The sequence below is a fragment of the Tarenaya hassleriana genome, unplaced genomic scaffold (assembly GCF_000463585.1).
Source record: "Tarenaya hassleriana unplaced genomic scaffold, ASM46358v1 Cleome33, whole genome shotgun sequence".
Classification (NCBI taxonomy): domain Eukaryota; kingdom Viridiplantae; phylum Streptophyta; class Magnoliopsida; order Brassicales; family Cleomaceae; genus Tarenaya; species Tarenaya hassleriana.
The window spans coordinates 1411888-1426531 of NW_010966459.1; the positions used below are offsets into that span (position 1 = coordinate 1411888).

At 41.9% G+C, this 14644-nt stretch overlaps 3 protein-coding genes across 5 annotated transcripts in view; 2 read left to right on the plus strand and 1 right to left on the minus strand.

Annotated features, from left to right (window-relative positions):
* Positions 1–4994, plus strand: part of LOC104821536 (coiled-coil domain-containing protein SCD2) — a 5724-nt gene extending 730 nt beyond the window's left edge. The window contains 18 exon segments of the mRNA XM_010552453.2: positions 7–275; positions 422–597; positions 844–894; positions 896–911; positions 1051–1092; positions 1178–1240; positions 1643–1692; positions 1789–1816; positions 1917–1991; positions 2083–2193; positions 2271–2331; positions 2529–2645; positions 2734–2846; positions 3007–3076; positions 3624–3665; positions 3825–3865; positions 4415–4541; positions 4638–4994. Of these exon segments, the coding sequence (XP_010550755.1) occupies positions 7–275; positions 422–597; positions 844–894; positions 896–911; positions 1051–1092; positions 1178–1240; positions 1643–1692; positions 1789–1816; positions 1917–1991; positions 2083–2193; positions 2271–2331; positions 2529–2645; positions 2734–2846; positions 3007–3076; positions 3624–3665; positions 3825–3865; positions 4415–4541; positions 4638–4780 (1595 nt within the window). The 3' untranslated portion in view covers positions 4781–4994.
* Positions 4995–5455: 461 nt separating this feature from the next.
* On the plus strand, positions 5456–10414 carry LOC104821537 (dual specificity protein phosphatase PHS1). Of its 2 annotated transcripts, XM_010552454.2 has the most exons (11): positions 5456–5601; positions 5802–5879; positions 5987–6129; positions 6650–6851; positions 7042–7218; positions 7326–7486; positions 7700–8801; positions 9029–9175; positions 9321–9548; positions 9680–9837; positions 9920–10414. In XM_010552454.2, the coding sequence occupies exons 1-11, from the start codon at positions 5557–5559 to the stop codon at positions 10290–10292; spliced, it is 2814 nt and encodes a 937-aa protein (XP_010550756.1). In that variant the 5' UTR covers positions 5456–5556; the 3' UTR covers positions 10293–10414. The 2 variants fall into 2 exon arrangements, with proteins under 2 accessions (XP_010550756.1, XP_010550757.1); XM_010552455.1 differs by lacking the exons at positions 5456–5601; positions 5802–5879 and having other exon boundaries at positions 6655–6851.
* Positions 10415–10466: 52 nt separating this feature from the next.
* LOC104821539 (chaperone protein ClpC1, chloroplastic) overlaps positions 10467–14644 on the minus strand; it is a 5341-nt gene continuing 1163 nt past the window's right edge. Inside the window, exons 2-11 of one of the 2 annotated variants that reach the window (XM_010552457.2) lie at positions 14619–14644; positions 13624–14201; positions 13337–13452; positions 13116–13235; positions 12853–13038; positions 12549–12764; positions 12234–12451; positions 12068–12143; positions 11883–11972; positions 10467–11808 (exon numbers count right to left, since the gene is read on the minus strand). In XM_010552457.2, the coding sequence (XP_010550759.1) occupies positions 10612–11808; positions 11883–11972; positions 12068–12143; positions 12234–12451; positions 12549–12764; positions 12853–13038; positions 13116–13235; positions 13337–13452; positions 13624–14185 (2781 nt within the window). In that variant the 5' untranslated portion in view covers positions 14186–14201; positions 14619–14644 and the 3' untranslated portion in view covers positions 10467–10611. The remainder of the gene's footprint in view (positions 11809–11882; positions 11973–12067; positions 12144–12233; positions 12452–12548; positions 12765–12852; positions 13039–13115; positions 13236–13336; positions 13453–13623; positions 14202–14618) is intronic. The other variant, XM_010552456.2, reaches the window with a different exon arrangement.

Consider the following 14644-nt stretch of genomic DNA (forward strand, 5'->3'; position numbering starts at 1 on the left):
GCGGAGGTTTCTCCACCGTCAAACGGACTCAGAACGTGGCTGCCAAAGCGGCGGCGCAGCGGTTAGCTCAGGTCATGGCCTTGCAGAACAAGGACAACGAGGAGGACGAGGATGAGGAAGAGGACGAAGATCTAGGTTTTAGATTTGCAGCTCCTCTGAAGCCAGGACTTCATGCTCCTTCTGCTCACTCCTCCACCGGCAGCAACAACATCAACGGAGCCAGTAATTTGTCGGCGGTTTCTTTCGCTCAGCGGAACAGATCGCCGTCGCCTGCCGTAAATCTCCCATCCATAAGAGCTAATTACTCGCGTTTTAGCTTCATTTGATTGCTAGATGAGCTGTGCTTTCTGGGTTTTGGCGTATCAGTGATGAACTTGATTCTCTAGGGCTGATTTGGAGTTTCTTTTTGTGCTTTGATTAGTTAGGCAGGAACTTCATGGAGCAAGTGCCTTCGGTGCGTTCAGCCTCCACTGGAAGGCCGTCGATGTCTGTTAGATCCACGACTCCGACTCCTAATCTCATGCCGCCGAGTAGGGTGTCGCTCAAAACTCCGGTTGCTATCCCTCCAATTGATCCTCCTAAGAACAGAGATAAAAGGTGAAAACGCTATTTGCTTAGCTATTGTGTTTGAATCTTTTACTCGAGAGAGCATGTTGCTTAGCTGAATTCGTCAAGACCATTTTTTTTCTCCAATTTTTGGAGTTGATAAGCCAATGATGTTCCACTAATCAGCAGGCGTGCTAGAGATTGACATGAAATGAGAAGTCAATGACTCCTTTCTTAACGTGGTTATGTTTTCCCCTGCTGCTTATTGTAACCGATTCCACTGTTTCGTGGTTTCAGATTTTCGGTTGAAGTGCCATCAGTGAATTCTAAGGAGAAGGGAGATCAGCAGGGCTCTTCGTGACGAAGTATGTGATGCTTCCTTATGAATTCTGAGAGATGTCTGGTCGATTTACAGCAATCATCCAGATTGGGATTTGCTTTTTAAATGGCTATTTTTATGGGTCAGAAACTTTTGACTTGAGGATGACTCAATGTTAATTGCAGCTGGATATGCTACAAGAGGAGAATGAGATTATATTGGACAAGGTTAGTTTTCTGTCATCGGGTTTGGAGGCTGAAAGTAAATGATGAGCTCTTGTTGATTATGCATAACATTTGTTCTTGAATACAGCTTCGCCGGGCGGAAGAAAAGCGTGAGGAAGCAGAAGCCAGGGCTAGGGAGCTGGAGAAACAGGTCTTGGTCCTATTTTCATCTATATATTAATCCGTAGATGCTCTTTTTGCTTCTCGTTTTGATGGGATGAAAGATATTTCACTAATCTCTTTCTAGAAAATAATTATCAAGCTCAAGGTAGCTACCATTGGCTAGTTGTAACAGGCTCCTCTCTCGTAGCTTTAATCAGCATCTTAGTGCATAATGAGGGAATTTCTTGAATAGTTATCATTGTGCCAATTCATGGCAAACTCAGGAGATGCAGCCTCTATTTAATTTACCAAACATATATGCAGATGGAAGGATAGTATAGGTTGATTTTATGATCTCTTAGTATATTCATTGAAAAATTATATATTGGAACGACCAGTAGGTATTTCCATCTTTGTAAGGCTTCAAGTAATTTTCTTTTCTTTTCAAAAGGTTGCTTCTCTTGGAGAAGGAGTATCTCTGGAGGCTAAATTGTTAAGTAGGTAGGATTACTTCTGCTCCTTCTCATTTTCTTTATCCTTTTTTTTAAAGATACTGTTTTCATATGGTCGTTTATTCTGAAATACTTCTTTCTTCAGAAAGGAAGCAGCATTACGTCAAAGAGAGGTTAGTACACTCTGTAACAAAATGCCACATTTAGTCTCGGATAAATGTTTCTATGAGCCATGCAATTTCACATTAAATTGGAAATTGCTACTTGTTACAGGCTGCTCTGCGGGCTGCTCAACAGAAAAAAGATGGGAAAGATGAAGAAGTTACTTCTCTTCGTTCAGAACTTCAGGTAAGTTATATCGATAATGCCCATATCAGTAAGATGTGTTGTTCTGATCTACATGATGAAATTATGTTGTCATGGTTTCCTTGGAGATCAGAACTTGAAAGATGAGGCTGCGGCATCACTGGAACAGCTCACAGAAGCAGAGTCTGAAGCGAAGTCTCTTCGTACAATGACTCAAAGAATGATTTTAACTCAGGAAGAAATGGTTAGTCAATGGAAGTCAAATCTCATTATCTGTTAACTGTTCTTGAAGTTCTGATTGTGTGCCATATCTGCCTTTAGGAGGAGGTAGTTCTGAAGAGATGTTGGCTTGCTCGGTATTGGGGGTTGGCTGTGCAGCATGGTAAGTAATTCTTCCAGTAAAAATTGATTATTAGACATAGTGTGTCTTTCAGAGATTTTAGGCTTTTGAACTTGGCAACGGATTTTCGTGTTATACATACTCTCTGTCTTTTAATAGCACCATCAAATGACATGCTTGTAGAGAGTCTTTATGCATCAAAATTCTCAGATATTTGCTTTTCCCATGGCCCTCTGTAGGCATCTGTGCCGATATAGCCCCATCTAGGCATGAACACTGGTCAGCTTTGGCTCCTCTTCCATTTGAACTAGTCATATCTGCAGCACAAAAGGCCAAGGAGTTGTCTGGGGATAAAGGTTAGTCTGCTGTATCTCTGAACTGTTATGCCTTTCCCTTGCATTTTGCTGTTCACATATTTATTTATCACTGTATAAAATTGAACAGGTGGAAATGATCAAAGTAAAGCCGCAAGAGATTTAAGTGATCTAACTGGTGAAGGAAATATTGAAAGTATGCTTTCAGTTGAGATGGGTTTGAGAGAACTAGCGTCACTAAAGGTGTTTACTCCTGTTTCCGCACTTGTGTTTTTAAGCATTAAAATATCTTTTCCTTTGTGGGGTTTAGCGTTAATCGTAAGGTTTCCCATAAGCTCTCTACAAATTCTCCGCAAAAGACATAGTCTACATTTTCTAAGAATTTATGTTACTTTGAACTCAGGTTGAGGATGCAGTTGTGCTAGCATTTGCCCAGCGGAGAAGACCAAGTTCGGTTCGTCAAACTGTCTCTGGTGCGTATATATGTGAAGGCCTTATCATCTGCTACAATGATAAGGACAAATATAAACTCTCTGTATTATACCCAACTTTTCCCAGGGTTTTGTTCTTAGAATGTCTAAATTTTAGTAATTACAACCCACATTTTAAGAACAACAGCTAAGTGATATATGTCTGAAAAATATTTCATGCTTTCTTTTTCTCATAGTAAGGAAGGGCCGACTTGGCTCATCGGTAAAACCATTTACTGTGGGGTCTGAGGTCGCGGGTTTGAATCCACCTCTCTACATTAAAATGTGGGGTCTGAGGTCACGGGTTTGAATCCACCTCTCTACATTAAAATGTAGGGGTAAGGTGGTCTAGTATATTCCCTTTCCCAGCACCCCCACTGGATGGGGATACGAACTGGGTTGGTCCTTTACAACCCCTCATTTTAAGAACAACAGCTAAGTGATATATGTCGGAAAAATATTTCATGCTTTCTTTTTCTCATAGTAAGGAAGGGCTTTGCTTAGTAGTTAAAAGAGAGAAGTTAACGTTCTCTTTTCCATGATCTTACAGATCCCAAGGGCCATGGAGATCCCAAATTTGTAGAGGCATACGGTACGGCATAGAGTCTTCTTGTAGAGATTCTGATTTGTTTGGGTTTATCTCTTAAAAATGAATAAACAAAGAATGAAATAATATGCTTTTGACCTTGTCAACCATGTTATATGACACTCATGAAGTTTTGATGGTGTTTGTTACTTTGGTTTAATGCAGCACTAAGTGATGAGGAAGCCGAAGATGTCGCCTTTAAGCAGGTACTTATATTTACGCATAGAGCACTGTGTTCGTAGTGATGTGATGATACAACACTATTTCGGGCAAAATCCTAAGACTTCTTCTGAAAGCTGCATGTTCACATCTTGCTGACTCACTAACACCAATATGTGCACATTCATCTGAAAGCATGATAGTATCTGCCCAATAGAAAAATCATTTGTTTACCTCAGTTACGAGATACGGGACTTGTTAGGATTTTGCTATATGTTTGGTCCTCTGATAACTGTATGTATTTTGGTACATCAATAAATTGTTAGGACGGTAATGCTCTTTTCGTGGCACGATAAGCTGCGTGTAACTAGAGGCACGATAAGCATACATACATCCGGTAGCCATCTTATAGAAACTGTAATCTGTAGATGAAAAAATGGTAAAATGTGGCCGTAAACATATATATATCTATCTATGTGTGTCTGTTCATACGCATACACAATGGCTAGTACACTGAATGTTGTTAAAACGAAGAGAGACAAAAAAACCTGAAGGATCTAATTAGGTCATGTTTCGGGTAAATAAAAAAAATGCAGGCATGGCTAATGTACTTTTGGGGTAGAGCCAAGTTGCATAACGTGGAAGAAGACATAGCAGAAGAACGCCTCCAGTTCTGGATCAGCCGTAGTGGTCAGTCACCGACTTCCCACGATGCTGTTGATGGTACAGCTCTCTCTCTCTCTCTCCTTAACCCTGTCTCAGCTCCATTTTTTTTTCATATGAACAAACAAAAAAAGATGAATACCGTGTTATATTCAGTGGAAAGAGGATTGGTAGAGGTAAGGAAACTCGGGATAGAGCAACAGCTATGGGAAGCGTCTCGGAGAGAGATCGATCAACCTTCTCCGGCCGCCTCTTCTCCCTCGAACCCCGACCCTGACGAAGGCGGCCAGGATTCATAGTCTGCTGTACAACTAAGGTTCTCCTTCTCTTTGCTGCCCTTGTTCTTGGGTTGAAATGGGAATATCTTCCCCCTCCTTTTTATAAAGTTTTTCATTTTTGTATATCCCTCTTTATTTATTTTTTAAAAAAACGGGATTTGTGGAAACATGAACATTTTGGAGCATTACGAAAAAACATGTGTGTGAATGTTAAGGAAAGATCTTTCTTTTTGCAGCCTTGAGTGTGTATAGATATCAACACTTAGTAGTATCAGAGTGTTCATTCTCCTCTTTCTCTTCATCTATATGATCGTCAGATAAACCGAAACAAGCGACTGAAAATTTTCCCGGAAACCAAACAAGAAACTGAAAATTTTCCAGAATTCTGGAACATTTTTTTTTCTAGATCCATTCACCATTTGTCCTCCTCCCCCGGAGAACCGATCTACTTGGGAAAAAACAAGAGAAAGGTTGTTCGAAGTTCGATTTCAACGAACCTGCGATCGTCGAGAAGAGATCGAAACCGCAGAGGAAGATTCCGAGGTTGTCGGAAATATAACAGAGGAATTTTTAATATTTTTATTTAAAAAAAAATAGGAACTGTTTTTTAAAAATTACTAGTTACCACTATTAGCTTTTTCATAGGTACTACGGTTAAACGTAAGAGATACCACCCGCCTTCTTTCTCTTTGGAGTCTCAAAGCAAAGGGCCAGCTTGACCTTCAAAGAAAAATTCATTCCTCCACACACACCCAAAAAAAAAAAAAAAAAAAAAACCTTCCTTGCAAGCTTTTCTAATGGCGGGATCACGGGAGGGAATGCGAGATCAGAGTTTTTGTCAGGTAGACTTGCTTCTTTTTTTTTCATTTTCCTTTTTTTTTCTCAGTTTCAGGCCCCGAATTATATAATCTGTCATCATCACCCCCACCACCACGAACACCCATCATTGCACCCACATTCCCCTAGATTTATCTCTGTTGCATTGGATTTTTTTGGACTTTCTTCTGGATCTGAACGCCGTGGTGCTATGGTGGAATCGCAGGACAAAGACTACGAGAAGGATCTCGATATCGGACCCGACGAGCCCGAGGCTCCTCTTCCTCTCACCGTCACTTCCCGCGTAAGTACCTCCCATCTTCGATTCTTAGATTTCTATTTGGATGCGACGAAAATCTGATGGGGTTGAGGGAAATTTTTCGTTCCCTTTTGTTTTTTTGGAAACGGTAGGTTCTGTACATGTTAGGAGATATTGCGGCTGGTCCGGCGTATCGGTTCACCCAATGGTTGGATTTGGTTCGTAAACGGAGTGCTCGATACGGATCTTCTGGTTTCCCTCATCGACCTCACCGGATTGATGACATGGTTTCTAGGTTTGGACCCATCTGAATCCACATTAACTTCTGCTTCTGGGCTTTCCATTTGTTTATGGATTGGTGTACATGTTTGTGATTTACATTTGGTTTTTCATCTTAAAGTACTAGCAAGTGACAGGGTACTGATATTGCCGTTGTATCTGTATGAAGTTTTTACTCTAAAAGCTTAGATTTATGTGATGAATTTGTCATAAATTGAATACTAGTTGTAAGGATTGCGTTTCTGCTCTCTTATGAAATGGAATGGGGTGTGATCTTAAACTGCACTCCCTCGTTTTCAAAATACTTGTGACATGGAAAGCCTCGAAAGATGTTTCAATAGCTCCAGAATCAGATAAGTTTCTAAATTAGGACACAAGTGTGCTGCAGACGCCTGTGCGTATGTTTGTGTGGCCTTTATAGTTTATGCAATATCTTGTCTTCCTTTGTGGGTTTCATCATGAAATGGTTCGGGTGATCTATGTTGTTGAAAGCATGGTAATGATATATAGTGATGGTTGACAAAATTCTTATCCAGTGCAGGAGAGCTGATTGTTGATCCAAAATGTTCACCCATCAAGCAGTCTTCTGAAATAAGCTTGTGGGAAAGGCTTGGCAAAGCTTCTATGCTGGATATTGAATCGAGTTTGTTTTCATGGAACATGTTATCTTCACTTCACCATACCGAGCATAGTAGTAACAGTGATCCATCCGAAGAAGACCAGATTAAAGCCCTTGAGGTATATTGTGTAGATCTAGCTAAGCGTGTTGGATTGAAGAAAATTGCATCAGCCTAACTCTCCTTCTCTCTCCCAAGTTGCATGAGGATATCTTGACATTACCTCTTTAGAGTTCTTTGCGTTGTATGTATACGATTTTCCTGTCTATGTTCTTTTTCTTTCTTATCTTTTGTCTGGTCTCATGAATCAGGTTACTGTGAATTCTGGGGGAGTTGTTTTCTTTGCACTATTTAATCATGCCAATTCTGATGATGCTTCTCCAAAGGAAGCGGCGGCAGTAATAAAATTTTCTTCTTCAAGGATGGCCACACAATCGGAACGTCTAGGCTATGAGTTTGCCAAGTGGTTGGGGGTACAGACTCCTCAGGTATATTTCTTCTCTTTCATGGATTCCGTGTTCGTAATTGGTCAATCATTTTAGGCTCTTTTGTTTTTTTTACGTCTTTTTCTTAATGATTAACGATACTGGGACAGGCTCGAGTAATTCATAACTCTAATCCTGAATGGACCCTTATAAAAGAAGCGACTGAGAAAGCACAAGTTAAAGCGAATTCAGAAGGAGATGAGGTTGGTGAGATGACTTGTTCAGAACTTCTAGAGGCCCTTGAACTAAGCCGGTGTCTTTTCCTAATGAGGTGCAAACGGGAAACTCGGGTTTACTGTTTTTTCCTATTTTTCATTTTTTACTTCGATATGGTGTCATCTTTAGATAGTTATTCCATGTATTGTTCTAGTGTTTAGGTGTTTTCCTTATCTGTCTCAACTCGTAAGAGGGATGTAAGAAACACTAGTATGTGGCGATGATTGTGATGAATCCTCTTCTAAGCATTTTCATTTCGTGATCGCAGTTATGTCCATGGATGTCCATTGCTTGAAAGCACGAATATCTTTGAATCAGAAGAGAAAGCAGAGAAAGTTGCTGCTGCACTTGGGAGAATCTTGGTGCTAGATCTTGTAATTAGGAATGAAGACAGACTACCTTCTCGTCAGCTCCGATGGCGAGGCAACCCAGCAAATCTATTATTAGCTGACAAAGTTCCTTCACCGGCTAAAAAATTGGAATGCTCATATGAGGAAGCCTTTGATTCCGCAATCAAAAGACACCATCCTAGGGTGTATAGAGCCATTCAAAAGGAAAGAAGGGCCACTTCAGTGGATAGTAGATTTGGTCCCTCTGATCAAAGGTTGGTCTCACAGGCTTCTGACCTTTCTGATGTGACGGAATCGCCTAAATCTTGTGACACGGGTTTGATGAGTCCATTGTCCGATAGATCGGTTGTTGCTGATTTTCACATCGTGGCCATAGATTCAGGCGTTCCACGCCGACCTCCTGCTGGAAAACGGGCAAGTGATCGAGAAATTTATCCGAAGTTGGTTGAACTGCTCATCAACAGTAGCGAATACGCCTCAAATCTGTTACATGAGATAACAGAAGGAAAATTAGGGACTCCTCGTGTAGAAGAAGATGGTGAGCAAACTGGTATTCGATCCAGTGAAGTAACGTTAGTGATTCGTGAATTTCGCAATGGTTTCCGAGCTGGGCTCAGGGACCTGCAAGGGTTTCACATTTTCCTCGTGACCCTTCATCAGAAGTTAGATGGTTTGCTACGGGCATTTTTCACTATGATGGACAAAACAATGTGCCCAGATTTCGATAGAGAGGAATTTGCTATTCCTGAATCACCTTCCCAAGCTCCTGCCCTCGATCCGAGTTGTTATCCATCTCCCTCAAACAAAGAGCGGATACCGACTGATAACAACTCCGATTACAGTGAGTCAGAAATGCAGAAAACTGCTTTAAGGACGCCGTTTTCAGAAAACAGAGAAAGCTCGGATGCAACATCACCTAAGTCAAGAGAAAGTTGGCATGGAAAATCAAATAGAGGTGGAGAATCTCTTAGTAGTCAGCGTTTGGCAGCAAAGCTTCGCGATTTTCATAAGTTTGCCAAGGTTTGTCATTCTAGTTCTGAAGTTAAAATCTGAATCTTTTTACTGTTTCCTGAGTAATTACAGAATTTCGATCTGATAGGATTCTTCCTATGCCTAAAACCTTGGAGCGGATAGAGATTCAAAATTTTGATCTTCCTGTGCAAATAATGTGTTTTCAGGGACTATTCATCTACAAGGCTTAAAACAATGATATTCCTTGGATTTGATTCTTTCTGTGGTGTTTTCAGGTTGATGCTGAATCTAGTAAAGAAATTGAACAATGGAATGAAACGCTGCAACACAATGTCCTGAAACTCTGCCAAGAAAACAATTTCAACACCGGGTTCTTCGAGGGCAGTGATAATAACATTTGCACCGACGCTTACGAGCTAAAGGTACTTTTTTCCATATATACATATATAAATATGTATGCATATGTATCTACTTTCTCCTAATCCCTGGTACTGAACTGAATACAGTAGTCCATACTCACTTTGCTTTGCATTTTCCTTTTGGTGTTTTTGCCCCTTCATAAAACAGGTTAGGCTTGAGCACATTCTGGAAAGAGTATCACTGATTTGCAAAGCTGCTAATACCGAGAAACCGTCGATGGTAATGAATAATCTGTTTATCGGAGGAGGATTGGCTGCAAGGTCGGTTTACACTCTGCAGCATTTAGGCATAACTCATATTCTATGTTTGTGCGCGAATGAAATCGGGCAATCAGACACTCAATACCCAGGTCTCTTCGAGTACATAAACTTCTCAGTAAGTATATATCTCTTGTTCTTCTCATTTAATTCATCATTTTCCAACTATAGATTCATGTTTCTGAATGTTTTCCTTCAACCCATTTGATACATTGAAACTTTCAACTTGGGTTCTTAATCTTTGACCAGATAACCGATGATGAAGATGCAAACATTGAGAGCATCTTCGAAGAAGCTCTCGACTTTATCGATCATGGTGAGCAAACAGGCGGCAAGGTTCTAGTCCATTGCTTCGAGGGTAGAAGTAGAAGCTCTACCGTAGTGCTGGCTTACCTAATGCTCCGAAAGTAAGTTTTTTTTTTCCTTTCTTGCATGAATTGGAAATCGATACACAATCTTCTGAAAAAGCTCATTCTTCGGATTTTTCAGGAACCTCACCTTGTTAGAAGCATGGGAGACACTAAAGAAGGTTCACCGACGAGCCCAACCAAACGACGGATTCGCCCGAATCTTACTTAACCTGGAGAAGAAACGTTTTGGGAAAGTGTCGATGGAGTGGAGGAGGAGGAAGCCGACGATGAAAGTGTGTCCAGTTTGCGGGAAAAACGCCGGTCTGAGCAGCAGTTCGTTGAAGCTTCATCTCCAGAAATCGCACAAGAAACTGTCATCGGGGAGCGTAGACAGTGCAATGAACATGGAGATTCAGAAGGCTTTGGATGCTCTTAAGCTTAATAGCAGTAGAGGCTCTAGTGTTAGTCCCAAGTCTTTTCACTCTCACTCCGGTATGGAAAGTCCGGTTTAGTTCTTTACAGGCCGGATAACCGATCATTCCACTTTTGTATATTGAATCTGGTTCAACTCTATTGTATTTTGGCTCAAATTTGAATTCGGTTTTTATTTATAAATATAATCATTCAGTTTTTATTTCCAAATCGGTGTTATTCCATTCAAATCGGTTCAATTATTCCACTATTGATGAAATTAACCCCCATCTAATGACAGCATTGAAGGTCAACCGGCAAAATTAAACCGGTGAAAATCGCTAAATCATCTTCCAAGAGAACAGATGAATCGATGTCCAGAAACCAAAGAAGGAAAGTAGAGAAAACCACGAAAGAGGCTCAACTCACCGGAATCGGATCTTCCACGGCAGTTTCAGGAATGGCGCCGGCTCTGCCATTGTTTCCGTTGAGAACGATCACATTTCCGTCAGAGTCAACATCAACAATGACGGAATCTCCTTCCTTAATCTCTCTGGCGAGCATCTTCTCGGCCATACTGTCCTCCAACAGCCTCATGATGGCTCGTCTCAGCGGCCGAGCTCCATAGCTCGGGTTGTAACCTTCCTCCACCACTCTCTCTCTGAACCTCTCCGTCACCTGAAGCTCCATCTCTTTCTCCTTCAGCCTCACCACCACTTCTCTCAGCATTATATCGGCGATCTCTTTCACTTCCAGCTTCGTCAGCTGTCTGAACACGATCATCTCGTCCAACCTGTTCAAGAACTCTGGTCTGAAGTACTGTTTCAGCTCTTCCGTCACTAAGCTCTTGATTCTGTTGTAGCTGCTGTCCTTTTCGTCCGAGTCTAGATCGAACCCAATTCTCCGTCCGCCTTTCTCGATCACGCTGCTTCCGACATTTGACGTCATTATCAGAAGCGTGTTCTTGAAATCCACAGTTCTTCCTTTGCTGTCGGTTAGTCTCCCGTCCTCGAGGATCTGGAGCATCATGTTGAAGACATCGGGATGCGCCTTCTCAATTTCGTCAAAGAGAACGAGAGTGTAAGGCTTGCGCCTGACGGCCTCCGTCAACTGACCTCCCTCCGTGTACCCGACGTAACCTGGCGGTGACCCGATAAGTTTCGAGACTGTGTGTCGTTCCATGAACTCGCTCATGTCGAGACGGATCATAGCTTCCTCAGAACCGAAGTAGTAAGCGGCCAAGGACTTGGCAAGCTCCGACTTCCCCACACCCGTCGGACCAGAGAAGATGAAACTAGCAATGGGGCGGTTCGGGTTCTTGAGTCCAACACGGGCACGGCGGATGGCACGGCTAATGGCTTTGACGGCTTCGTCTTGACCAATGACCCGTGTGTGAAGGGTCTGCTCCATCCGAAGCAGACGGTCAGACTCATCTGACGAGACTTTATCGACGGGGATTCCCGTCCACGAAGCAACAATGTGTTGAATGTCGGACTCTGTGACAACAGGACCTCCATCTCCTGCCTCACTCTCGGCTTTGCTCATCTCCTTGCCTTTGGCGAGAACAGCGGATATCTCAGCCCTGAGCTCGATTTCCCGGTCACGCAGAGAACCAGCCTGTCGATGAAAACTTTGTAAACTGTAAAAAAATTGTACATATTTAGACTGTTAAAACAATGAAAAGACTGTACCTTTTCGAAGTCCTGGCCTCGAACAGCTTCGTTCTTCTCCTTCGTGATCTGCCTGAGTTCTTTTTCAAGCTCTCTAGCTTCCTCGGGGACCTAACAAGAGAAATTTCTGTTCAAAGCAAAGCTTGAATAGATAGATATACAGGTTGATCAGTGAAAAATACTCGACACAATTAAGCATTTTGCACCTGAGCATGTCTTAGCCGAACCCGAGACCCAGCTTCATCGATCAAATCAATTGCTTTGTCGGGAAGAAACCGATCACTGAGAATAAAGGAAATCATTTCAAGTTGAAACCCAACCAAAGTAGACCACTAACTTATCCAGACAAAGTCAAATGTAACATTTCGGTACCTGATGTACTGATGAGACAATTGAGCGGCCACGAGTAAGGCGTCATCAGTGTAGCGGAGCTTGTGGTGGATCTCATACCGTTCCCGGAGACCATGCAAGATCTGGATAGTTTCATCTACAGTTGGTTCGGGTACTTTCACGGGCTGAAACCGTCTTTCCAAGGCAGGGTCTTTCTCGATGTGCTTTCGGTATTCATCCAAGGTTGTTGCACCAATGCACTACACAAACACACAAAAACCCATCTCTACCATTTGAATTCAAGGTCATTGATCCAGAATTTGACACCAACCCAACAAAAGATGTGTAAAAACCCACCTGTAATTCACCTCTTGCTAGAGCTGGCTTTAAGATATTAGCAGCATCAATGGCTCCTTCTGCTGCTCCTGCACCGATCAACGTATGTACCTCATCAATAAATAGAATTATGTCATCACTCTGCCTTATTTCCTCCATGAGCTTTTTCAATCTTTCCTCAAATTCCCCACGGTACTTTGTCCCGGCCACCAGAAGACCCATATCGAGGGTTATGACCTGAAAATATGTTAAAACAAGCACACCTTTCATTTTCCATTAATATTGTATTACCAAGAGCCTATGCATCTAGGCCCAAGACTTTTACCTTCTTCCCTTCGATTGTTTCAGGAACATCGCCACTGGCAATTCGTTGAGCCAGTCCTTCAGCAATTGCTGTTTTCCCAACACCTGGTTCTCCAATAAGACAAGGGTTGTTCTTGGTTCTCCGGGCCAAGATTTGGACCACACGTTCGATCTGCCGCTGCCTTCCAACAACAGGATCCAATTTACCCTGCACCCGGCCAAAAAAAAGACTTTAACATAAACCTTCGACATGATATTTTATCAACCAGGATATCCAATCATTACCTCCTCTGCTAATTTTGTTAAGTTAGTTCCGTACTCTTCTAGAGTTGGCATCTTGTTGTTGCTGGTTCCTCCACCAACACTGGCAGTTACTTCATTGTTCTCTCCGACCATACGTATAACCTACTTCACTCAAAATTTCATTTCCACTTTTCTTTAGCTGTTGATCATAGAATATTGATTCGAATAGTTCTAAACGGACCATAAAGAATTCAGCTTTTTACCTGCGTCCGGATGTTACCGGGGTCTGCGCCCAAATTCTCTAGGACACGTGCAGCTACACCTTCTCCCTCGCAAAGAAGACCGAGCAGAAGATGCTCCGACCCAATATAGTTATGCCCTAAAACCATATCACATCAGAAACAGTTCCCCATTAATAAGAATGGTGTGTTACAACAGTCAAGAATAGCATGTAAACATACCCTGTGAAGCTGAAATTTCGTACATATACATTACAGTTTAACAAGCTCCAAGCATAGGGATTGAGTAATATGAAAAAGCAGAAACTCACCGAGCTGACGGGCTTCCTCCAGTGACAATTCCAGCACATGCTTTGCGCGAGGGGTAAATGGGATCTCCACAGCCACAAATCCACTGCCCCTCCCAATTATCTTTTCAACTTCCACACGGGCATATTTTAGATTGATTCCCAACGATTTGAGAACCTTAGCAGCAATGCCAGTGCCTTCACCAATTAGACCCAACAGTATTTGCTCAGTCCCGACAAAGTTATGGCCAAGTCTCTGAGCTTCCTCTTGAGCCAGCATTATGACCTTGATTGCTTTCTCAGTAAAGCGCTCAAACATAGCTTTTGGTACAAATCGGCAAGCCTTCCCTTTACGTGATGATGTTTGAAGTCTGACCTTAGAATGGAAATCATGTCCAGACCTCGCTATAAAGTCTAACGAATTGGAACTCCTCAAACCCGAGAAGCTCTGTATCCTCAACCCAGGAGCTTCTAGATTATACATCATCTTTACATACCTTCTCGGTTTTCCACTTCCTTGTGACTGAACATTCCACCGGGAAGCGAATAAAGAGGAGACAGTAGAATGAGCCAAGAGCCTAGCCATATTGCTGAGTGTGCGGCTGCACATGGCAATGGTAAACGTTAAATAAACCGCTATAGAAGGTGAATAAAAACAAAATAACTATATCCAGTCATAAAGCCCCCGAAAAAAAACATTTTGAGTACTCAGAATACAGTTTTGAGATAAAGGTTTCCTACGCAACATACTTATTGAAAAGCACCACATTCTTTTCGCTTGAATAGATACTGCTTCAAAATAAAAATGAATGCAACACAACACAAGACAAGACAACACACAACAGAATAGTTTAGTTTTCCAATGAGCGGAAAGGAAATATCAGACTGCAGAAACATCACAAAACAAAGCTACATGCAATGAAGGGCTCCATGAAAGACAATACCCTAAACATATAGAAAATGCAACAATGGCAAACCTACAAGTAAATTTAAATACATTGATCAAAGAACAGAGATACCCGAGTCAAATAAAGCTGTTCAGCAG